This window comes from Numida meleagris, chromosome 2 (genome assembly GCF_002078875.1).
Source record: "Numida meleagris isolate 19003 breed g44 Domestic line chromosome 2, NumMel1.0, whole genome shotgun sequence".
NCBI classification, from domain to species: domain Eukaryota; kingdom Metazoa; phylum Chordata; class Aves; order Galliformes; family Numididae; genus Numida; species Numida meleagris.
The window spans coordinates 12385635-12407971 of record NC_034410.1 but is presented as its reverse complement, the minus strand read 5'-3'; the positions used below and the strand labels follow the sequence as shown (position 1 = coordinate 12407971).

General features: G+C 41.0%; 1 protein-coding gene and 1 long non-coding RNA gene across 8 annotated transcripts in view; one reads left to right on the top strand and one right to left on the bottom strand.

Annotated features, from left to right (window-relative positions):
- The window catches only part of CCNY (cyclin Y), a 116880-nt gene continuing 94549 nt past the window's right edge, over positions 7–22337 (top strand). Inside the window, exons 1-2 of one of the 5 annotated variants that reach the window (XM_021386128.1) lie at positions 118–246; positions 17450–17578. Coding sequence is in view for 1 of the 5 variants with exons in the window: in XM_021386126.1 (XP_021241801.1) it covers positions 93–246 (154 nt within the window). In the remaining 4 variants the exon portion in view is untranslated. Of the gene's footprint in view, positions 247–9140; positions 9227–11035; positions 11051–17449; positions 17579–22337 lie in introns of those variants that run through there. The other 4 variants (XM_021386127.1, XM_021386126.1, XM_021386131.1 and 1 more) reach the window with 4 other exon arrangements.
- On the bottom strand, positions 2702–9023 carry LOC110393359. Of its 3 annotated transcripts, XR_002434973.1 has the most exons (5): positions 8940–9023; positions 7376–7446; positions 6061–6492; positions 5767–5836; positions 2702–4744 (listed from the first exon to the last, which is right to left on the bottom strand). It is a non-coding gene; the product is annotated as an uncharacterized LOC110393359 (long non-coding RNA). The 3 variants fall into 3 exon arrangements; XR_002434972.1 differs by having other exon boundaries at positions 5767–6492; XR_002434971.1 differs by having other exon boundaries at positions 2702–5836.

Below are 22337 nucleotides of genomic sequence, written 5' to 3'. Positions count from 1 at the left end.
CTCTCCCTCGTCCGCGCCGCTGCCCATGGCCGCCCGCCGGCCCCGCTGAGCGGCCGCCCCTCGCCTCCTCCTCGCCGGGCCGGGCCGAGAAGATGGGGAACACCACCTCCTGCTGCGTCTCCTCCAGCCCCAAGCTGCGCCGGAATGCCCATTCCCGGCTGGAGTCCTACCGCCCCGAGGCCGACCTGAGCCGGGAAGACACCGGCTGCAACCTGCAGCACATCAGCGACCGGGAGAACATCGACGGTGAGGGCGGGCGGCAGCTCTCTCCCTCTCCCTCCCCGCGGTGGGCTCCCCTTCGTTCCCCGGGGCGCGGCGGCAGCCGGCACGGCCCCTCCGCATCCCCGCGGGGCGCAGCGCTCGCTGCCCGCCCCGGTGCCGTGAGACGGCGGTATTTGTGCTCGTTATTTGTGCTCGTTATTTGTGCGCGTTATTCCTTATGCTCCTTGTTATCTCTGCACGCCGTAGAGGCCCGGCTGACTCCGACATCTCGCCGCCGAATCGCGGCCCAGGGCAGCGCTCCTGGCGGGAGCTCACGTCACCTGCCGGGCGGTCACCTGCCTGAGCGCCGCAGGGACGGGGCTGGAAGGACGAACCCGCTCGGAACGCTGCTCCCGCGGCCCCCTGCCCGCTGCCCCTGCTCCCGCCGTGGGGCACGGCTGTAGGGAGCCGTCGGGACTTTCTTTCTCCCTCTTTTTCTCTGCAGTGTTAACCAGAAGCACCGCGTTCCCATTGGCTCAGGGATGACGGAATGTGCTGCTGTTTTGGCTAATCGGAGCGCAGCTTGATTTTAAAGATGCGGTTTAATTTATATGTGCGATTTAGTTTTTGAGTAATTGAAGCGTGCACCCCTAAAACTTTGCTTGGTGAGAGGTCAGTGATGTCAGGGGTTCGTTTCCATGGACTGCCTTGGTCTCCAGCCAGAAGGAGTGTCTGCTGTGCCTCACTTCGCCATCACATTTTTTTCATAGCTTATGTGGCAGTGATTTTATCACAGTTTTGTGTTAAGTCAGTTCTTGGCACCGGCCAAGTGATGATGGATTCCCTCTCTGGTTGAGATTATTTCTTTTAATTCTGGAAATTCTTTTAATTTCTGGATGTTTTTCAGATGTCTTTGCTACATGCAGCTGAAAACTGGGAGTGTAGTAGGGATCGGAGGTGGAAAAAATACATAATGGTCTGAGGAAGCCAGAGAGATGAAAGAACCAATTGTTGATCCATGAATGATGAATTCTTCCAGCGCTGGGCTGTCCGGCACAGCAGCGTGTGTCTCTGCCTGGCGGCGTGGGGTTCTGCTTCGGTACCACTGGCCCCGGCAAGTTTTAGTCAGATCAGTGCCAGTTTGTGCTGGGCTCTTGATGCATTTCGGTCTTGGTGGGAAGAAGGGCAGAGGGGAAAAGCCTGCTGGAATGTGCTTCCAAGATGATAACTTTTTGTATCTTAGTAATTATGGCAAAATAACAATCTTTACTTGTTTCATTTGTTGGATCAAGGAACGTGTCTGCTGTCTCTCTTCTTTAAGCTATGGTACGAAAATTTTCACTCAGGGAGTGGTGAGGCCCTGGTGTAGGCTGCCCAGAGAAGCTGTGGGTGCCCCATTCCTGGGGGTGCCCAAGGCTGGGTTGGATGAGGCCCTGAGCAGCCTGAGCTGGTGCGTGGGAACCCTGCCCATGACAGGGGTTGGAATGGGATGATCTTTAAAGTCCCTTCTAACCCAAGCCATTCTGTGATTCTGCGTTTCAATCCTTTAGTTGTATCCTGGTCTAACAAGCTACCTCTTGTAGTATTTATGCGTTTCATTTCATTGTTGTATCTAGGACTGTTGTTTGTGAAGTGCCATGTTTTCAGTGGGCAAGCCATCCTTAACTATTGACAAGAGCAACTTCATTTTTGTGCCTTGCTCTTGTCTTACCCCTCAGTCTGGGTAGAGGCACAAAATGAATAGTCACTGAGGAGCCTGGTGGCTGCCAACTGTCAGGACGCACAGACCAACTAGAGATGCTGTGGGTAAAACAGCTCTTTGGAGCATTCTTTGTTGCAGATCTACTGCCTTGGCTCTGAAAGTGTGAAGATTTATTTTCATGGCATGCAGTGTCTGGGGTAACATGGCGTTGTGTGGAAGGTTCATGCTCGTGTTAAGGAAAATTTGTGAAACTTTTGGGTGGGGCAAGCTGCTGGAGTAGGACAAGAACTTGTAAATCCTTTAAGTCACCTGTGAGCTCTTTCCAAGTTGTTAAGAGATCTGCGTTTTTCATTGTTGAAAGCCTTGCTTCAGGCAGTATGAGGAAAAGAGGGAGGGTGACGGAGCTCAGAATGAACTGGAAATGTTGGTCCTGGTGGAAGTGGGACTGTTTGGGGTTTGCCAGTGTTAGATACTCTATGAGGACATATCTGTCAAATCTGCCTTCAAGATCATGCCTTTAGATTGCCCCTCGTATGGTTCAACTACGATTCCCAATCCAGTAGCAGTTTTTGAGGAATGCTGCAAGAAATCCCACATCGTTAGCGGTGGGTTTCAGCAAGATATGACCTTTGTGTCAGTGGTGCCTTGTCAGACGTTCTCCATTCTGTGATACGTCACAACTGTTGGCGAGGTGATATCTGAAGGAGAAGGGAATGTTGCAAGAGTTTGAATTTAACAAATGACTTATTCTGGAGAATGTTAATAGTGGATTTCTCCCTATTGGCGTTTGGGTGGTTGTTTTTTTTTTTTTTTTTTTTGGTCCTAAAATATCTAAGAAGTTAACTAACTGACTTATATGCTTTTTTTCTGCACAGAAGAATACCCGACATATTGACTTTTCTCTTTGTAGACAGTGCAGGAGGACAATTGTAACATACAGTTCAGAGGTTACCTTGTCTTGGTTACCGTCTCTTTTTGATGATTTATTGTTAAGGGGGAACTTCATCATTCTTCAGTGCTTCACATTTAGAAAGTTGCTTCACAAAAATTCTGGCAGTAAACTCAAGATTCCTGGCTCTGTCCATTAGCCAACAGGGCATAAGGAGCTGTGGGGAGAGGACAAAGGGGATGTCTTACCACAAGTGAGATGACATGAAATGAAGCTGCTGCTGGATAATTCAAGTGGCCAAAAGGCTGCTCTTGACATGGAGACTGGATAGAGAGCTCCTAGACCTTTTGAAGAGAAGTTTGTTAATGGTTTTTCCCCGTCTCTTTGTTCCTTCTCCCCCCAAAAAACAACCATGATGTTTTTTCCTCTTTGTAAACTCTTGCTCGTGTTGCTCGGTCATTTGTCATTGCTAGCTCAGATAGTGTCATCCTGTGTGACTGTGCACCGCTGATAGCCCTGCTCGGCCCTTCTCATCATGTGCCAGTCATGGTAATTTTTGCAGCATAAAGCACCAACTCCAAGGACTGGTCTGTTTTTTAAAAGCCTTTTATTTGTTCACTTGCATATTTTTCTCCACTTTTTTGAAAGTGGCATATGGGAATCCCTGAAATGGTATTAGTTAGTATTTGTATATCTGTATCTGCTGAGTTTTAAAAGAGTTAGGAGATTTTAGCAAAGTACAGGCAAGTTTTAAAATACCTACCCCATAAACCTCAAGTTTGCTGGAAGGGAATTCCTTCACAGAGGTGACTGTGTGCTTTTCAGTAGTGCTGCTTGCACTCACCAGAGATCATGCATCGCAATATATGCATGTATGCAATCTTGTGCATTAAAAAATCAGAAATAGAGCCTGCTGTGGCCTACATCACCAAACATAGTCCTATACCACATGCTGCTGGTGATGCGTATCTCACAGCTTGCTTTTTTACTTCCACTTTCATCTTCATCTGTTTATCGTGGCGTTCCCAGTTCCTCAAGAAAAGGAAGCTGTCATGTACAAAGCCTTCATAAAACCTCACGTCTGCATTCCAAATCAGTTAACTTACACCCTTTATGAAGTGAGTATTTTACTATTAGCTGTAGAAGGTTTCAGATGTGCACGTGCTAAGGCTAATAATATTTGAATTTACTCCTAACCAATTTTAGTGCACTGCCATCTAACTAAGGCTTTCTTTGAAAGTGAGTTACACAAGACCATCCATCTTGGTTGAGTGAACTGATACCTGAAGTAGGATGGCATGGCTTAAACTTGTAGGTCTCTGAAAATGTAAGGACTGCTGTATTATGAGGTAATTTTTGCCTTGGATTTTACATGCAATAAGAATAATTTATTAAAAAGAAATGGAAAAGAACCTCTCCACTCTGTGGTTCTAACTGTTAAAACAGTACAAATTTTATGTGCTTAGTGAAGGTTTTTTTCAGACTTGAAGGGTATATTTACTGCAACTTCAGGCCTTGCTCAAGATCTTGCAATTTGGCACCTGTATATGGTGGGCCTGTGCTTTCTGAAACTCGTAAGATGCTATTTGCTGAGCTCATCAAGCAACTTAGTGTGAATGTTACTTGCTGTCTGCTCCCTGCAGTGTAGCAGGATGTTGGAAGGTGAAGAAGTGAGAGTACCTGGCACGGCTGTAGCGGTTCGTGTCTTCTTGGTCAGCTGCAGATCAGGCGTAGTCTAAATGCTTTCCTTGTGTAATGGCTTTGCAAGAAAATGAAATACATTTTACAAACTGGAAGTGTAACCAGTAAATAGCCTTTCTCTGAACTTGCTATGTTGAACTGAATTGAATTTCTTTAGCTTCTTTAATTTTCATTTGAACTTGGATAACTGGAGTTTTTTAAATCCTTGGCCATGTGCATTCTTCCATATGAGGTGGTCTTCTTACTTCATCCTGCAGAATGTTTAATGTATGTACCATAAATCTTTGGAATGTATATGAAGAGATTGTAAATGTTAGTTATCTTAAAATTTAGTCATTTATTGTTCAGGTAGAATATGTCTAGCAGTGTGCTGAGGTGTTGCCTTCACTGGAGTAGTTACCATTTCCTGTGTATCTTCCATAGCACTTTTGCCTCCTTACAATCCAACTTTAAAAGCAAATAGTCCAGAATACCTGAAAGGAACTGCTGAGGTATTTTCTTATATCCCAAGCTAAAAATCTTTTGCAGAAGTTGACCAAAATTCAGAAATGGTTCTATTTAGCTCAACTTTTTGTTGCCAAGTCTGTAGACCCTGTATGTCATTGGAACTCCCCCAGGCAGTTGAGTCTGAGCATCAGCAGCCCATGAGCTTTATGTGGGAGAAGTAGCTTTAGCTCAGAGAGCTCCTGAGCCTGAACTGGGGAAACTCTTCTCAGCTGTGCATCTTGGAGGGGAAGAACGTCTGCCCTGATATCTCTGTGGTGTCATTCTCTGCAAGAGTTAACTTTCAACTGCTGCTTTGTAAGTTTCTTGAAAAACACACATACACAGCTTTAGGTAAGAAAAGTTGCATCCCAGGCTATTTGCTTGTTTGTTTCTTTGCCTGCAAAAATGATTCTTGCACACCTGTGGCTGAGAGCCCAAAGACGTCAGATTGGAAGTGAAAACATTTACTTTCAGTGGAACAGAAATTAATATGTTTATATTCTAAAAGCCTCTTTTCTTTACTACATTGGTATTTCATCAATTGTGGGAGTGATAAGTTATTCCTGAATATGAGCCTGAATGGCTAGTCAATTTCTGATAAAGCCAGGGTGCACCAAGTGTCATGAATAAGGCGCTTTGTTATTAAATGTAGGAATGAAGCTGGTGGTACAGGAATCCTATTCTAATTTGGAGTTTTGGAGCAAAATGAGCAAATTATTGGCATGCTTAAGACTGCTTCTGGGATCTGCAATTTATTCCTGCACATTAGTATTCAGAGAAACTGTACCTTTTTGTTGCTGTGTTGTTATTTGTGTTATGACATCTTATCAAATTCTTCTTCATTACTGCTTTTGTTCCTGGAAAGAATGCATTAGTTTAAGATATTGAAAGTAATACTGCATGAGAAAGAAATTATACTGGATCAGCAAATGTGTTCTGAAATACTGTGCTAACTTTCTTGCTTGTATGAGAACTTCCTAGGGAGAGGGTAATTTCACAGTTACAAGTGTATGTGAGGTTGTGCATGTGACGTGAGTGGTGGTAGTTACGCATCTGTGCTTGTAGTTTTACGAATACTTACTTCATACTTAATTATACTGTAGTTTCTCTGTCTTCTTTTCTGCTCTTCTCAATAAAGGAGATTGCATTACTTGAAGATCCAACGTCTCTAGGGGTTGTAACTGGTACTGAACAGAATAGGACATACTTCCTTGCTTTGGTCCTGGTCGGGGAGCTGTACAAGCACTTAAAACATCTCTGAACTGCTTTTTGAGCTGTGATGCTCTATAAAATGGTGCAAGTTGTTGTAAAGACCTTGAAGAAGGTCTTTCAGCATCTGAAATTAGTTAGAGCCGTTGACTATTGGGCTGATGTTTGGAGTTTTAGATCTCATCTGTTTTTCTAGTTTGAACAAAGCTGTCTGTACGTTATACCATCATATGTTCCGTTTACGTTCAGTGAGCTGTGGTCGCTGCCAGTTGGACAGCCCCCACTTCCTCCTCCTCAAAGAATTCTGTTAAAATAGCACACGTGACATACAGATTAGAAAAAAAAGAAGTGTTATGATCAAGAACATGCAGATAATTCTAATAGAAATTTTAATTTCTGGACTGCTGGTAGAAGCACAGCCTCTTGTATGTCCAGGAGATACTACACCTGTTAGCAATCAGGATGTTTATAGAAATCAGGATGTTTGTAATCTATCTCAATGACTGTTCTGTTATCTTTTTATTTTCAAGGACTTTGGAGCAGACTGATTTTCATTTTATTGATTAAATGTATGAACCTATGTAACTGAAATCAAAAGTGATAAAATTCAGAAGGGTAAATCAGCTATTGCAGAACATTTTGTCTGAACATTCAGTGCAGTATTTGCTGTGTACTTAGGAAGGAAAAAAAAAAAGCACAAAACAGTTTCAGATCCTATCAGGCAGGATTTTATTTCTAACTCCTAACAGTGTCAACTACAGCTGTAGGCAGGACCTTAAACTTCCTAGACCCCCACGCTCATAAATTTTCTTGAGGCTGATCTTCATTTAATTTGAAATTCTCTGCCATTATTGCCATTCAAATAGGTAATGCAGTTAACCTTTTGACATGATTTGTCCAGATATGTAGTTCGAAATTCTAATGTTACTGAATATCAAATAATAATCAATCATAGATTTATTTGTATTTGAAATGGGTATTTCCTGAAGAGGGATTCTGGAATGAAGATAACAGAGCTTTCATCTGATTAGTGTTTTGATATTTCTTCCTATGTCGTTTTATGTAGTAGGTGTTAGATGTAAGTAGTACTCAGATGTTAAAATAACCATCGAGATAAAAATGCAGCTTAAGGAGTGAATGCTGAGGTGTTTTGCACGTCTGTGCCTTAAGCTCTGTGCCCACCCTACCTGACTGCTCCCCATGCCTGCGGCTCTCACAGCACTTCATTCTCCACAGTTTTCATTGTGACTATTGGTACCTGACAGAAATCAATAGTCAGTCAGTGAAGGTGGAAAGAGGGTGAATGATTTGGATATGCTATTGTATTTTAAGCTTTCAAATCATGCTGCCTGCAGCTAAATGTCTTCTTTCCTTTTAGAATAATTCCTTTGTGATGGTAAGTGTCTGGTATACTGCACTGACAATATTCAGTTATCCTCTCTGTGTCAGGCATAGAAAGAAATCGTAATTTTACTGGGCTGTGCGTGTCCTTTTTCCAGCATTTAGGTAAGAGCAGGATTCCAGTAACTGAGGAGGTTCTGGAGATCCAACCTGTGATAAAAGCAGTGTGCAGTGAAAGAGATCTGACTGGTTGTGGTGTGGAGCAAAACAGACCTTGAAAGATAAAACAAACAAAAAATCATTTAAAATTCCGTATATAAGCGGTGATGTAAATTCCACATCTAGGAACTTGTTTCCCCTTGGCAAAATGTATATTTAAGTGAAAGGGACGTTGCCAAGTTACATTCAACTGGAAGTGAATGGTTTGTGAAAAGTAAGCTCACTACCTCAGGTCACATTTCTTAAAAAAATATGTATAGTAAGTAGTTATTTTTATAACAAGTAGTTGAATCATAGTTTATGCAATCCAAACAGTGAAACATTATGTTACAACATGAGAACCTGAGCTTAAATTGAACAATTGTGATGAATTTTCACATATTTGATTGTGTGGGTTCTTTCTTTTTTATCTTTTTTCCCCCCTTTACTGCATGCTTTAATTTTTGAATACAAATCTGCAGTTCAACAGCAGTGACATTATACATGGATGTGGGCATTAAAAGGAGGAGAGTAGGTTTTTTGCCTCCTGATTTTGTGTGGGTTACCTCAAAATGGATTCATATAGGTAACAGTATATTTGTCCCTCTAGAAAAAATAGTGTGCTAATAGCAGCTTAGGCTTAGGCACTGTAACTGTTGAAGCCAGCTGCTGCCCCATGGAGCTGCTGTGCAGCCTGCTCTGGGCAGGCCGTGTCTTCGGGTCTCGCTGTCCCTGCAGGCCCAGGGAGTGGGAGTGGGCCACTCTGTCACTGGGTGCAGGATGACGGTGGTGTAACCCAGCGTTGGTTGTGTCCCTGGGCTGCTGGCAAGCTTCAGGAAGCTGAAGAAGTGAAGTTGGCCATTGTGACTTCTTTGGAAATACCAACTAGGGTTAGGTAGCAACCTACTGCAGGGAGCCTGCTTTGCTGGGGGTTGGACTAGATGGCCTCCAGAGGTCCCTTCTGACCCTACAGGTCTGTGACTGTGATCCTGTGTTGTCATTCTTTCTTTTTTTTAATCATGTTACTGGTACAATCTGAAACTACCTTTGATCTGAAAGAGAAAAATACTTGAGTTCAATTACTACCCTCCTCCATCCCTGTAACTTCAGCGGGGTTGTCTGATTTTTCTGTCCTCCCCCCATCCCATCTTTGTACATCTCTCACAGTCTGCACTGCATGCCTCCTGCCAGTGCTTCGCAACCTTTTTTTACCTGAAACACATGCAGGTTCCTGCCTCTAATCCATTGCCTTTTATTTGACTCCTGTTTTGCTGTGCTTTTTGAGCTGTGAGAAGTGAGCACAGTGTATTCCAGAGTTGGGTTTGTGTGATGATTTCACAGTGGCATTGTGACTTCCAGTGTTGATTTCAGACCCCAGTTTTTAGATCGCCATTTTAACATTTGCTGAGCATTCCTAGTTCCTACCTGTCCTGCATGTTTTACAGCCAGGCAGATAAAATAATCATTCTCTCAGCTCAGCACAAGTTATCCGCACACAGGTACGGTGCTTGCATTTCTTCCCTGTGTCTTTGTCCTTAAATTGAACATGTTTTTTTTCTGTCATGACTTTTGGAAATGTGCACCTTCTGATTAGTTTGTGTCCTGGATTTGCAGTTTGGGATTACAAATACACTGTAGGGTGTGAGTTGTAATTCTTAAAATATACTATGAGGCTGTGTAGGTTTTTCTTCAAATAGTAGTTGAAAGCATACACACTGCTTTTTTTCTAAATAAGAAGCTGAAAACAGACTTAGTAGTATTAAGATTTGCAATTCATGGAAGAAAAATCTTGATAATTACTATGTAATTGATACTCTGCCCACGCTTCAATGTGTCCAGCTGTATGTAAATCTTCTCTAGCTACATATTTTTGCATTTCTTTCCTCATGTAAATGAGGAATCTCCTTGGTTTCTATTTGGGAACTCAGATCTGATTGATTTGGTATTGCCTAATTGAAAAGCAGGATATGTTGCTGTAAAAGGCTTTTCCTTCTTTTCAGGGAGTGGGAGTGTTTGAGTTCTGAGCTTGAAGGCGGTTCACTGTGCTTCCCATGTGTGGGGCTGATGAGCGGCTGCTTCTGACTGGACTGCATAGCAAGCAGGGCAGTGGGGCTGGAAGAGCTGCAGTGCTGGATGGCTGGGGGTCCAGCCCTAGGTTCAGCCCAGCCCTGTCCTGCCAAGGAATGATCAGCAAAGTTTTCATCTCCTGCTTGTGGCCCTTGTCTGGCATTCTTCTGCCCTGTTAGCTTCATTGGCCCATGGCTCTACTCAGGGTTGGAAAGGACCTTTGGAGATCACCTAGTCCACCCCCCTGCTAAAACAAGTTCCCTAGGTCAGAAAGGCTTTCCAGCTGTGGTATCTGCTTTCTCTCTCTTGTTTTTTTTTTTGTGTTTTGCTAATTGTAGAAATTTTCTGAAATGATCACGAATGTTTCTTGCACTCTACTTGCTGGCCATGCCACCATCTCCAGCAAGCGGCTCCTGCAGCCTAACCACGCTGTGCTACTCAAACCTATAGAGGTATAGGGGATGTCACATGTGAAGTCAGCACATTGCTGAATGCTGCTGTAGCTGTATAAACTGACATGTCTTATTTATGCAACAAAAATGAATGGAAGCATCTAGATCTCGAGAGACTGTGCTGACCTGTTTGATCCAATACCAGTTCTTAAATGGGGACTTTAATTCTGTTTTTCATCCAGGCAAAATAGTTTTGATGCATTTGAACCAGGAATAAGTTGCTAGAGGTTACCTCTCAAATAAGAACATTTATATGTGTGTGTAGGTGTGTGTATATATCTTGTTATGTAAACTCCTTGGCAGGGGTGAAGCTGTGTGTCACTAATACTGTGAAGCTTCAGCAGGGCATGTAAACTATATATTAGAAGTCTATTCCCTATGTCCTTATATCCTTAATTATATTAAAACACCTGATCTTGTTCTTATCATTCAGTTAAGCTCTTTGATAAGTTCTTTGCTAAACAGGGAACTGTGAGAACAATGCTTGTTAAAATAATTGAGAACACGGAGCTTGCTCCTGCAAGATGCTTTGCATTCAGTTGTCTATTCACAAAGCAGTTGTTGAGAGAGACAGGATATTGCATCTGATTTATAAATAGCCCTATTAACTTCCTCCTGCTTGCTGCAGTTCTCTTGCCTCAAGTAACTCAGGTACTTTTTTACAATATCTGGTAGAAAATAATAGGAAGTGTGTTTGTACGCTCATGTTTTCTAGAGAGCTGGTAACATCTAGCTGTAATCTTAGGAGTACTTTAACCCAGGAGCCTGTTTGATCTCTGGAGAGATCTCTTCAGCATCTTTCAAGTAAGAGCCTGACAATATTTGCTTACCACTTGGAGGGGAACCTCAGACTTGGTTCAGGAAAGCAGTCTTGTGTCATGGCCAAATAGCCTAATCTCTGCTTATCTTAACGCCTGGATCTGCTTTCTTTGTTCACCCACTGTATTTTCATTGGCTCCTTCTCTTCTCTTTTGTCTTTGTTTATCCCTTTGCGGCAGGGATTATTGTTTTGCAAGAAGTAAGCTTTCTTATCCCAGCAGGTGAAGTTGTTATTCAAGACTGGGTCATGATAACTTTTTTTTTCTCACAATGTTAAAAAAACCTTGTGTTTAAGTGTATTTTCCTAATAGATCTGAAAACAGATGGGAGGGATACGTCACTGTTTCTTTATGATAATATGTAGACCTTAGCCTTAGACACGTACCTATATATCTTAAATATCTAATACATTGTAGTTACTATTAATTATTTCCATCAGCTTCATTCCTTGGATTAAAAGAAATCATTATAATCTCTGTGGTGGTATATTGGCCTGGCGAACAATGGAGAATCAGAAATGAAGGTTGTTGTGATGAACAACATTCTCTATGTATTCATACTCTTGGTGATTAATATGTTAACAGTGGGTGACTCCTTGTGTGATCAAGCTCAAGAAGCAGTAAGGAGATGTCTTCAGCTCTCTGTTTACCAGAAAGATGGAATTAAACAAAAAGGATTGATGAGATTTAAAAAGAAAGCTGAAGGAGATTTGGATATTAAATAAGCCGGCAAATACTGTGTCTGAATCTTGGGAGCAGGATTCATTTTTAAGCTAATATATGTCCTTTTCCCCTTAATGGAAATTCTTTTATTTTCCAGTGATAAAAGACTTTTATTTTTAGAGGCAGTATCTTGATGCTGCAAGCTAGCATTAAAAGTAAATCTGTGAAGCAAAGCAATCTCCATGTCAACAAGTAATATTTGTAAGAGGATTAAAAGCCCTTGAAACACATTTGAAGCTGTATGATGAGTGGGTAGGGAAATACTGCTTTATTTGTTGGTCCTACAGACTGTAGGAGAAATTTCAGCATCCCTTAAGTTTTTTGGTTAAATACCTTTCTCTCAGCTCTAAAACTCACTTAGAGTCCAATGCTCATCTGTTGCAAATGAGCTTAAATGAACTCAGTGGAACCTACACTTAAGAAAATCTATCTGTTTTCCAAAGTGGTGGATGGAGGCACTTCTTGACGTCAAATCTGAGTGCTGCCTCAGTCTTCGGGATTGTAAGAAGGTGGAGATTTTTGGCCAGTTTAGGCCTAGTAAGGAGTTAATTTAGTTCTTGTAGTAAAATAACAGCTGTAAGATTTATGAAATTTTTTTTTTAAAACGTGTGTTGTATATAAAAATCCCTCAACAAAATCCTCTCTATAAAGGAAATCAGAGATTCTGAATGAATGTAGAAACCATTAAAGCATAAATGTTCCTGCGAGGAGCATGTAACGGAGCTGATATCAACCAAAGTCTTATTTTGCTGATTTCTTTGTGCCTGTGTGTGTATGTGCGTACATAATGGTTGCAGTCAGAAACCAGGCATCTTTCTGGTTTCTGATCCTTAGTCCATGGTTCACAGAGAATTTTTTTCATTTTCACCACTCCTGGCTGAAAATTGTTTTCTTCTATGCTTGTAGGTAAGGTGTGAAGGACATGTGCTGAGAAGTGCATGATGGGCCTTGCAAGGCGTGTCCTTGTTAGGGTGGTTGGTGGGGACGTAAGTAAGACAAGATCAGCAGCTTTGCTATTCTGCTGAACACAAATTTAGCATTAAACCATCTGTTTGACTTGCTGCTATCTTTCTGGGGGATGTTCAGCCATGTCTCTACCTAGAGCTTCATTTATAGTTGCTTTTAAAGTAGTTAGAACCTTGAGCTATGGAAATCCTTTCTCATCTTTTCAACACCCTGCAGGTTTTCTCAAGGATGGAATTTTTCTTTCTCAAATATTTTCTCTGTAAATGTGTATTTAGAAGGTAGCTTATCGACTGCTCTTCTCTGTCCCTCTCTGCTTGCATACTAGGGGCCTTCTACAGCCTACATTCCTTTCTGTGGAGCACTGGCTGCACTTTCTTGCATAGTAGTATGCAAAAATATTCCCTATGTAGGACTGATTTGGAGAAAGGCAAACCAATTGACTACTCTGTAAGATTAAAAAAACAAATGCAAAATAAGTCTTTACAGAATTGTACCTTCTTCCTTCCTGAAAGTGCATTGCATACTTGTTTGAAAGTGCTGTATCAGACTGTAGCAGAGAATTCCTGCAGTCTGAATCCTGCAGTTGGTCAAGTTGGCTGACAGCAGCGGCTGCTCCAGGAATGTGCATAGGAACATCTGTAGTGTGCTGCATTGGACGAATAGCTTTACACAACTGAAAAATACCTGGAAACATGTAAAAGACATGGACACATGTAATACAGTTGTGTTTGGATGTGAAATTATTTTTAAAGGACAGATAGCATTAGCCTAAAAAAAAAAAAAAAAGCTTGTTTATAAACCTCTGTATTAAACTTCTGTTACTTCTGATGCCAGAAAGTAAGTTAGTAAGTTTGTCGATGGAACTGTTTTTGAATGTGCTCCTATATTTCCCAGGCAGAAGGGCAGAAGCTATAGAGTCCTACAGAAATACGCTGCTCCAGGAGCAGCAGACATACTTAGATGTTTGATACCTTAATTTTGCTGGGCCTAGGCTATGATGGAGATCTAAAAGAACACTGTGAAAAGTTTTTGTTGTCAAGCAGAATGTTAAAAAACACAGACTATTTATTGTTTGCTCAATGTTTTTCTTAACTAAAAAATCCTAGTTCTAGAAGTCGACCTTCATGCACCAAGAGGTTTCACAGGGACACACAAATCAAGTTATAGTTTCAATGTGAAATGTGATTTTAATGCTTATGCAGTAAAATTGCATGCCCTTTCAGACAGACTTTTGCTTTTGGCCTAAAAGAAAAGAGCATGGGGTCAACTCTTCCAGAGCCAGCTATGGAAATGGCATAGGCTTTCCAAAAAAAGTCATTAGTTAACTTCAGCCCTTCAGTCCTTGCCTCATAATTTTTGAGGGAGATGTAGGGTCAGCCTTATGGTCTCTGTAGGTTGTGGGTGGTTTTTTTTGTTTTGTTTTGTTTTTTGTTTTGTTTTTTTTTTTTGCATGGAATGCTAAGGGGTGAATTGGGTTTTGCATGGCACATAAATACTGTTCGGTGGGAGTGCAGGAATGCAGCACATGCTTTAAGTCCTGTCCTAGTGGAGCAGGGTTCCTTAGCTACAGGAGTGTGCAAAGCAGAAAAGGACATGGAAGTGTTAACTTCTGTTAACAGGTATGGTTCTATTGCTGAGTGTATTGGAGAGCATTGCTTGCACACTGAAAAGAAGAGTGGTTTTATGCAGGGGAATGCCTGCTACAGCATAAAAAGAAGTATTTTCTTGTAGAAAATGTCTTGCACTTTGTTATTTAGACAGCTTTAGTAATTACCAAAATTATATGCTCAAAAATATGGAAAATTTAGAGTTGAAACTGAAGTTGAGATGAGGACTAGCCACAGCATTAAAGTGGATGTGCATATCAAATGTGATGGTGCCTTGAAGTAATGCACCAGGGGAAGGTGGAACTCTCCCCTCCCCATCCCCCGCTGTGGTTACCTACATGGTGGGTATTCAGTGAGGGCAAAGTATGGCAGTTGGAGACTGAAGCCAAGTGTTTGTACATGGGTGGCATTAATGTTTTGGTTCCATTTCATTTCGAATGATCAGAAGAACCTTTTCAAATAGAGCATTTCAAGAAAGATTAGTGTTTAAAATATTCAGTTTAGCAGAGTAAACAGGTGACATTCTTAGACCATAATTTTTACGTGTTTTAGCTCAAGACCGTCCATAGTGCTGATCAAGAAGATGCTTTTACTCTCTCCTCTTATCCCAATAATATTGAGTTAGTTTAAAAAAAGATGCAATTTCTGTAGATGTCTGTTTGCATATCTTGATTAGAAGTCTAATGAGGAGCATATGTAGGAGCATAACACTGACAAAATGTTACCTTAGCATTATTTTTGAAGCTACCTCTTATCCAGCTCAAATTCTGAGGTTTGTAATATTCTCTATTTTTAATATAACTTTCATAGTTTTAAAGACCTCCCTTGTCATTCTCGAAAGTGCAGGAAGGGCTCCGTGTTGCTTAGTGCTACTTGACAAAGTCTGGATGTGAAATTCAATAGACAGAAAGTGTTACAATTTTTATTCTCTCATCTCTCCTGTAGAGTGGCCACTGCCCACTTCTGGGTCTGACATCCGTGAGCTCTTGGATGTTCCTTTCTCCTCATTTCCTGATACTAAAAGTTTGATACACGCATTATAAACAACATTTTGCAGTTTCTTATGTCTACAGTTGGTGAAAATCAGCCGATAAGTGCAGTACCTCCAGTGCGAACGTACAGTGCGGCTCACGAAATGCCCGCTGTTCTCTCTGGTGTGCTCAGCAGCCGCAGCCGTGTCGGCAGCGTACGGCACATGTTGTGTTTGTGCTCAGAGGTGACTGTACTTAATTACTGTTGAACAGCCAGAGTCCACGAACAGCTTTAATCCTACCATTGTTTTCTTAACTGGAATTGCTCAGTGATGGACACTGAGGCTTTATCTAGGCAGACAGTGTGAGTCCTTCTTTTGGTGTTTACCATCTTCGTTCTTTCTTCTGTTTCAACTTTGTTATTAATGAGTGGAAGAATGTTGCTCTAATTAAAGAATTGCAAGCGTTAATTTTGTTAATTCTGATTTGTGTTTATTTTTTTAACCCTATCTGCTAACCAAGATAGGTGACCATTTTTTCTGTGAAGCTGCTCTTCTGTCACTTAATAGAATTAAATTAGGCTTCAGCCTATTTGTAAGTTACTCCACTTGTATTTCTGTTGCCATTGGGATACTCTTCATACGTTCATTGCTAATTTTCATGCTTAAAAGGAGATGTTCTATTATTCACGAGGACTGCTTATTTTCTGTTTCGGTTGGACTTCCTTACCTCTTACTGATTGTTGCATAGAAATCCCTGTAGACTGCGGAAAAATCATCTGCTTTCTGTATGATTGTTTGTTTTTCTTCTTCCTCTGAATAGTTAGATATTCTGTTTTTGAAATGAATAAATTTTCAGAAGCTTCTTGTTAAAATTGAAACCGTACCAATTTACTTCCAACGTTTTCCATTTCAAGTGTTTTTTTTAGAGCCCTCTTGGCTATTTTCTGCTCTTCTCTTTCCTCTGTTGCTATGTGAAAAATTTCTTTCTGCACAGAGTAAATTCACTGATAGCCAATAAGATCAAGATATGCTATAACATGCTCATTCTTATATTTTATTAATCTAATTAATCTCAGTAACAATGCCAGTTCTCTCCTACAGCTATTTGCATATACAGGGTTTTATGCTTGCATTACAATTGTATTACAGATTAGGGTCTTACTCTCCGTGATTTTAATAAGCATGGCTTGGGACTTCTGGTTGTTTATACACAGCAGAATATTATATTGAGAACTGTAGGATCCAAGAAAAGCAGAGCAAAGTGATACAAAAGGCCAAAAAAACTCTCATGGAGAGTACACATGGAGTGTATTTTCTCCTCTCTTTCTTACTCTCCCGCTCTGTGTTACATGTAGCTTGTTAGATGTTCTAGTTAAGGTAGATTAATATTTAGAAAATGGACCCATCACCTTGAAATGGAAGTATGCTAGAAAATGATATGATCATTGTTTGTGTTATATTAAGACACCGATCCAAGCTAACAAATACATATATTTTTAAAATTTTAATTTTTATTAAAGAAGAGTTGGTGACTATGGTTGACTAATGATGTTAAATTAACATTTTTACAATAGTGAATCATAATTTTTACAAGATTAGTAATCGGAGATAAAAAAATATTTTAAGTAGTTCCATTATATCACCAATTTTGAATGGAGAATTGTGCCTACGCAGTCAGGAGAGGCCAGGTTTGTGTGCCATTTGTAGCTAGTGTTAAATCAGAGGAAAGAGGGCCACCTTTTTTCAGGCAGTTTTCTAATTGTTTTCTGTTGTGCTTTGCACTTCACAAACCTAACTTGGCAGAACTGAAGTCAGAATGGAGGTGCAAGAGTGCTGAGAACAGAAAAGCTTCAGGGTTAACCCTGGTCGCTGTGGTACATCAGTTCCTTTGGAGAAATATCTTTGGGTGTTTTGCCTAGCTCTAATCTTCGCTTCTGTTCTGGAGAAACTTAACCCTCGAGTAACAAAATTATTTAACACATTATTTTCCTTTGGAAAGTTAATTTATTTATGGAATTTTAAAGATATTCTGATGCTATTTCCAGATAAACTGGCAAAACCTGTACTCACTTATCTCAACGCTGTAATCCCTTGAGTTTTCCTGTTTAATCTGCAGGCTCACATCACAGTGTCTCCTTTCAAAGCTACTTACGCATGGACTGAAGTTGATCACTGATATCATTTGAGGCTGTGGCAGGCTGGAGCCTGATGGAGTTTTATCTCTGTCTGCTGTAACAGGCTGATGGTAGGTGAAATTTTAGGCATAATCATTTTATTTTTGTATTCTAAGAATATTGTGCCAGCCAGTGGTTTTCTACTGAACCAACACAAATAACCTATAACCAATACAAAACTATAATGTTTCTTGTGCAATTGATATGAGGCTGGACTTCAGAAACGTGTGAACAATGTCATATTCTATAATACGTACTTGTGAAATTTTTGGGCTGTAAAATGAGATGCCAGTGAAACGGTGGACACAGAGTCTGCCATTCCTTGGAGAGTTCCCAGCACCCAAGTTTTCAGGATAGAAGTGAGGCAAGTTTCCAGACTCCATGTGTATGTTGGTCTTGCTTCTTGAAGATATAGGAGTCTTTCAGTCCCTAGAAGTATCAGTGATCAAAGTGGGCCTTAAGATCTTGACAGAGTGGAAATGGAACTCTGGCATGCCCTGAGAGTGGAATTGGGTAAGCTTTTCTTACTTGGCAGCAGAACTCCTTTACATATATCTGTGAAGTCACTGAGTTATTGCTGTAGGGAAATAAAAGGTTTTTTTACTCCCTCTTTGCCACTATGAATATTGAGTTATTGCTTCTTCACTTTTGGGAGTCAGTTGGGAGTAGACTTGAAATGGATCTGCCTTTAGGGTTTACCATATCTGAGTCTTTATCAGGAGGAATCTATATAGGTTCTAAAGTTCACATAAAACAAAAATAAGTCGTATACCCGTCAAAGTCATTTTGGGAAGGTGAATGGTAAACTGGTAAAGAGTGTGTTCTATGTTATAAAGAAACACTCTTGCCTAGCAGAGTGTGAATAAACAATTTTAGCATGCATTTAGCTCTCAGATGAAGATGAATTGAATGTCTTGCACGAGACAAGTGTAGTGTATTGTCTTCCCTGACAGTAGTGAATTTAATGGTGCCTTTTCTTAATCTTCCTAAAACTTTTGTTCTTCAGGTTAGAGGGTTTTATCTTCTTTTTGTGGGGTTTTTTTTTTTTTTTTTTTTTTGGTCATTGGTTTGTGTAGATCAAGACTCGCCCCTGCCAGGTTCTGTTAGGCCTGATGGGACAGTGCATGACTGCCTGTGGTTTACCTCTGGCTCCCCTTTTCTGAGGACCTGGCAAAGTCGCTGCTGGTTTTCGACCTGTTTGAATACATAGTGGTAAAGGCCATGTGATATGGAGGAGTTATGTGTACTCTGAGTTCCTCAGATATGGTGTTCCTATATATAAGAATGTTGTGCTGCACCTGTGCAGAGAAATAGGAAATACTGGATGTGGTGTTTGTGTACACAGTGATTTGAAACTGAGATGTGGTTCCATGCCTGAAGTCAAATTGCATTGCTCTGGTATATGTATTTACTCATTTAGTTGTGCTCAGAATAAAATACTCTTAATATTCTCTGAACTGATTGGGTTCACAGGAATGTTTTCTTCTATTTTCCTGTTTGAAAGGTCATTGAATTTAAAAAAAGAAAGGAAAAAAAACAAAACAGAAAAAGCCTGCCACTATTTTGTTGCCATTGCATTGAAATGTAACTGATGCGCTGGGCGTACCTTCAAATTGTGATTTCAAATCACATGTATGTTGCCATCTTTCAGCTGAAGTTACTTTCTCCCAGTCACTCTGTCTTTGGAAGACAGGAGTGCTGCATAATTGGAGGGCAGGAGTTTCTGCTGGAGATGTCTGCATAGCTTATTGTCTAATGTTGCCAAGAATATTTTGATTTTTAAGAATGAGCAATTTGAAGCTAGGACCCATTTCCCATGGGGAAGTAATGCTGGGAGGAAAGTGACCCAATTCAAGCCTCTTTATAGGTGTGGAATTTCTACCACTTTGTGTAAGTGGGAAAGATCTATATAAAAACATTTTCTGGTTGTGTAAATGCTTATCTACCTCCTGAAAGAAGTTTAATACAAAATGGCTTTTGATAAGTATCTCCTTTCTGTCTGCTGATCCCCCAGATAACCCCTCTCTGAAATTTTGTGCATTTTAGCTTTATTTTTGATACCAAATTTAGTAAGAAATAGCATTCATTACAGTACTGCAGGGACAGTACCATTAAATTTTAACTTCCTGGTCATGCTTCCCTTGGCTGAGTGCTTTGTGACAGTAAAGAAAAACTTCATGTTTGCGCCTGGCTGATCAAGCATGCCTAACCACAGTGAGCCTATAGCTTGAGCAAGCTCTCTTCTTACCCTCTTTCTTAGGGATGTACTGAATGCTAATGCAAACCTTGGAGACGTGTTACAGGCGAACTTTTGGTAACATCACAAGGCGTGACACACCCAGAGGCATGGTACATACACTTGGAATATATTGCCCCTTTACAGTGGAAAGTATCTTGCAGGTGGGAAGGCATTTGCCAAAAGGAGGTGTTTGTCTGAAGAGCTTTTCTGCTGTAGTGTCTTTGTTCAAGTGTGCGACCATTTTGCATACACCCTTGGGAGTGTTCAAGTGTGCGACCATTTTGCATACACCCTTGGGAGTGTTTGCTCTTCCCTGTGTTGAAGTTTGTCTTTTGAACTGATATGAAGCCAAGTGTTGATCAGACTCTGGCTATCCGACAGTTACAAGTTGTTTTTTAGTTTGTCCTCTCCTCTGATTTTTGTATACAATTTCAGCACTAGGTCATGTTGGAGGAAGTAAAAATAAAGCTTTTTTTGTGTGTGTGCGTATCTGTAAGATCACAGCTTGGATTTCTGCATCTGAAGTACCCATCCCTTGTTGGCCTTCTCTTTTGTCCTTTGGTTCTGTGGTTACACTCATTGCTGGCAATGAATTAACAGCTTTTTTCTCTATCAGGATAAGGGAGCAAACAGGCTGATGGCCTGACAAGGTATACAGGCGGAAGCCAAAACTTTGCATGCACTGATTTTAATTCATTCTTTAATGACTATTGCTCTTTCAGGTTGAGTTGACAGAAATTAGTTGATCAGATTACAATCTAACAGCCAGAGCCATTTACTAATGGGGTAATGCTTGTAGTGAAAGCAGCACTGCAGCAATAGAGGTGCAGGAGGTGAGTGGAGGATTGTGGATGGAGAGAGACGAGGAGGACTTGTCCTGTGGGGAAAGGAAGAGCCTAGGGAGGATGCTGAAAGGCAGCAGTTAAGTAAATGCCAGCAGCTGCTGGAGGAGGGCCAGTATTCCCAGCACGTGGCTTTTGGTGAAACAAATGATCTCTTATCAGGGACTGTGCTGATAATGGGCTGGAAGAGACCTGGGTGGAAAGAGGAGGAAAGCCCATTAGTCATTAACTCTTTGTTATCTGGTTGGCTTCTGTTGTCTGCATCCTTCCAATACGCACAGTAGGAAGCAGTACCTGTTGTGTGATTTTTTTTTTTTTTTTCATCTTGTCCTCTAAATGTGCAGGAAGGGTTTTTCAGGATGCTGAGCAGGAGTAAAATAGCCAGTTAGAGCTGTGAGTAGCAGAAGGATCTTGATGGGTGGTTGGCTTTCCTGATCTCCAGTTTTTCTCATGTCTGTGGGGACTCCTGAACCTGGAATTTTTATGGTGATGGATTTTAATATGAAATGATGGAGACAGGAGGAAGATAAGGATCTCTGTGTCTCTTAGCTGCTCTTATCACCAGGCTGCCACAGACTTTGAGCAGTCTCAGGAGGTTTTGCTTTAAATTTTCATCTCCCAGAGGGCTGGCTGTCCCAGTGAGGACCTTCCTGGCCCAGCCTAGCACAGTGCCAGCAGGAGTGTTTAGGCACATTCTTCTGTACAGCAGTAAGAAGGCACAAAAGTAAAACCGAGATGGCTTGTCACCCTTTGGCTTACAGTTCTTGCTGTTGGTGCTATTCTGTATTGAAAGTGGAGGAGAAAAGCATATAGTATTTTATACCACGGTGTGTATTTGAGTCTGGCTGTGATGAAGGAAAAGATCAGTCAGGCACTCACACCGTGCTGCAGCGTGCTGCAGAATGATTTTAGGATGAGGTTATAAGCTGCACATGCATCGGAGTTTCTGTTAAAGTTCCTCGATGAGTGGTTTTCGGATCGCTGTTATGGTATTCCTCACTTTGAATCTGCCTCGTTTCCTGCGTAAAGCTGAAGTTTCTGAAAGAGCCTTCCTCGTACTTGAAGCATCTGTTGGTTCCCAGCGAGCAGTTAGGGCTTCTCAAGCCTGTTTGCACTTTTTACGTTGTGATTTTGACAGTTCTGAACACGAGCTGTAAAGAAAGGTTTAGTGGGCTGGAGTTTGACAGCTTACTAATACCTCTTGTAGGATTAACAGCTTAGTTCTGAACCGACTTTCTATAAACACACAAACACAACCAGATCCTGAGGTACTTTTTTGCCTTTATGTAACTTGATTATATTTACAAGCATTTGCCAAGCAGGCCCGGAGTTGGACTTAGACTACTCCAATGTTTTTACTAAACTTTGGTGGAAAAGATGAAGTCAATTTCTCAAGAAGATGCATTTCTCATGTTTCCAGCATACATTTACAAGATGATGAGGGAAGATTGTTGTTCAGTAATGTTATGGCCTTTCGGTAACAATTAGAATCGTAACTTCTTACAGGTGGAGTCTTGTGTAGTGTTGACTCTATTCAACCTTTTTTAATCAGTCTTCATCAAAACTGATTAAACTTGAATTGTGAATTGATAATTAAAAAGCGGGAAAGCTTGCTTTCCTATGATGAATATTTTTCAAAAATGAAGCACGAGAATTATGAGTTCAGGTCTCTGTAACATCTTTTTCTTTTCCAACAGAAATTATCTCCTTGGCTTGTGTCTAATTCTTGTGTGGAACAGAATGTTTCCA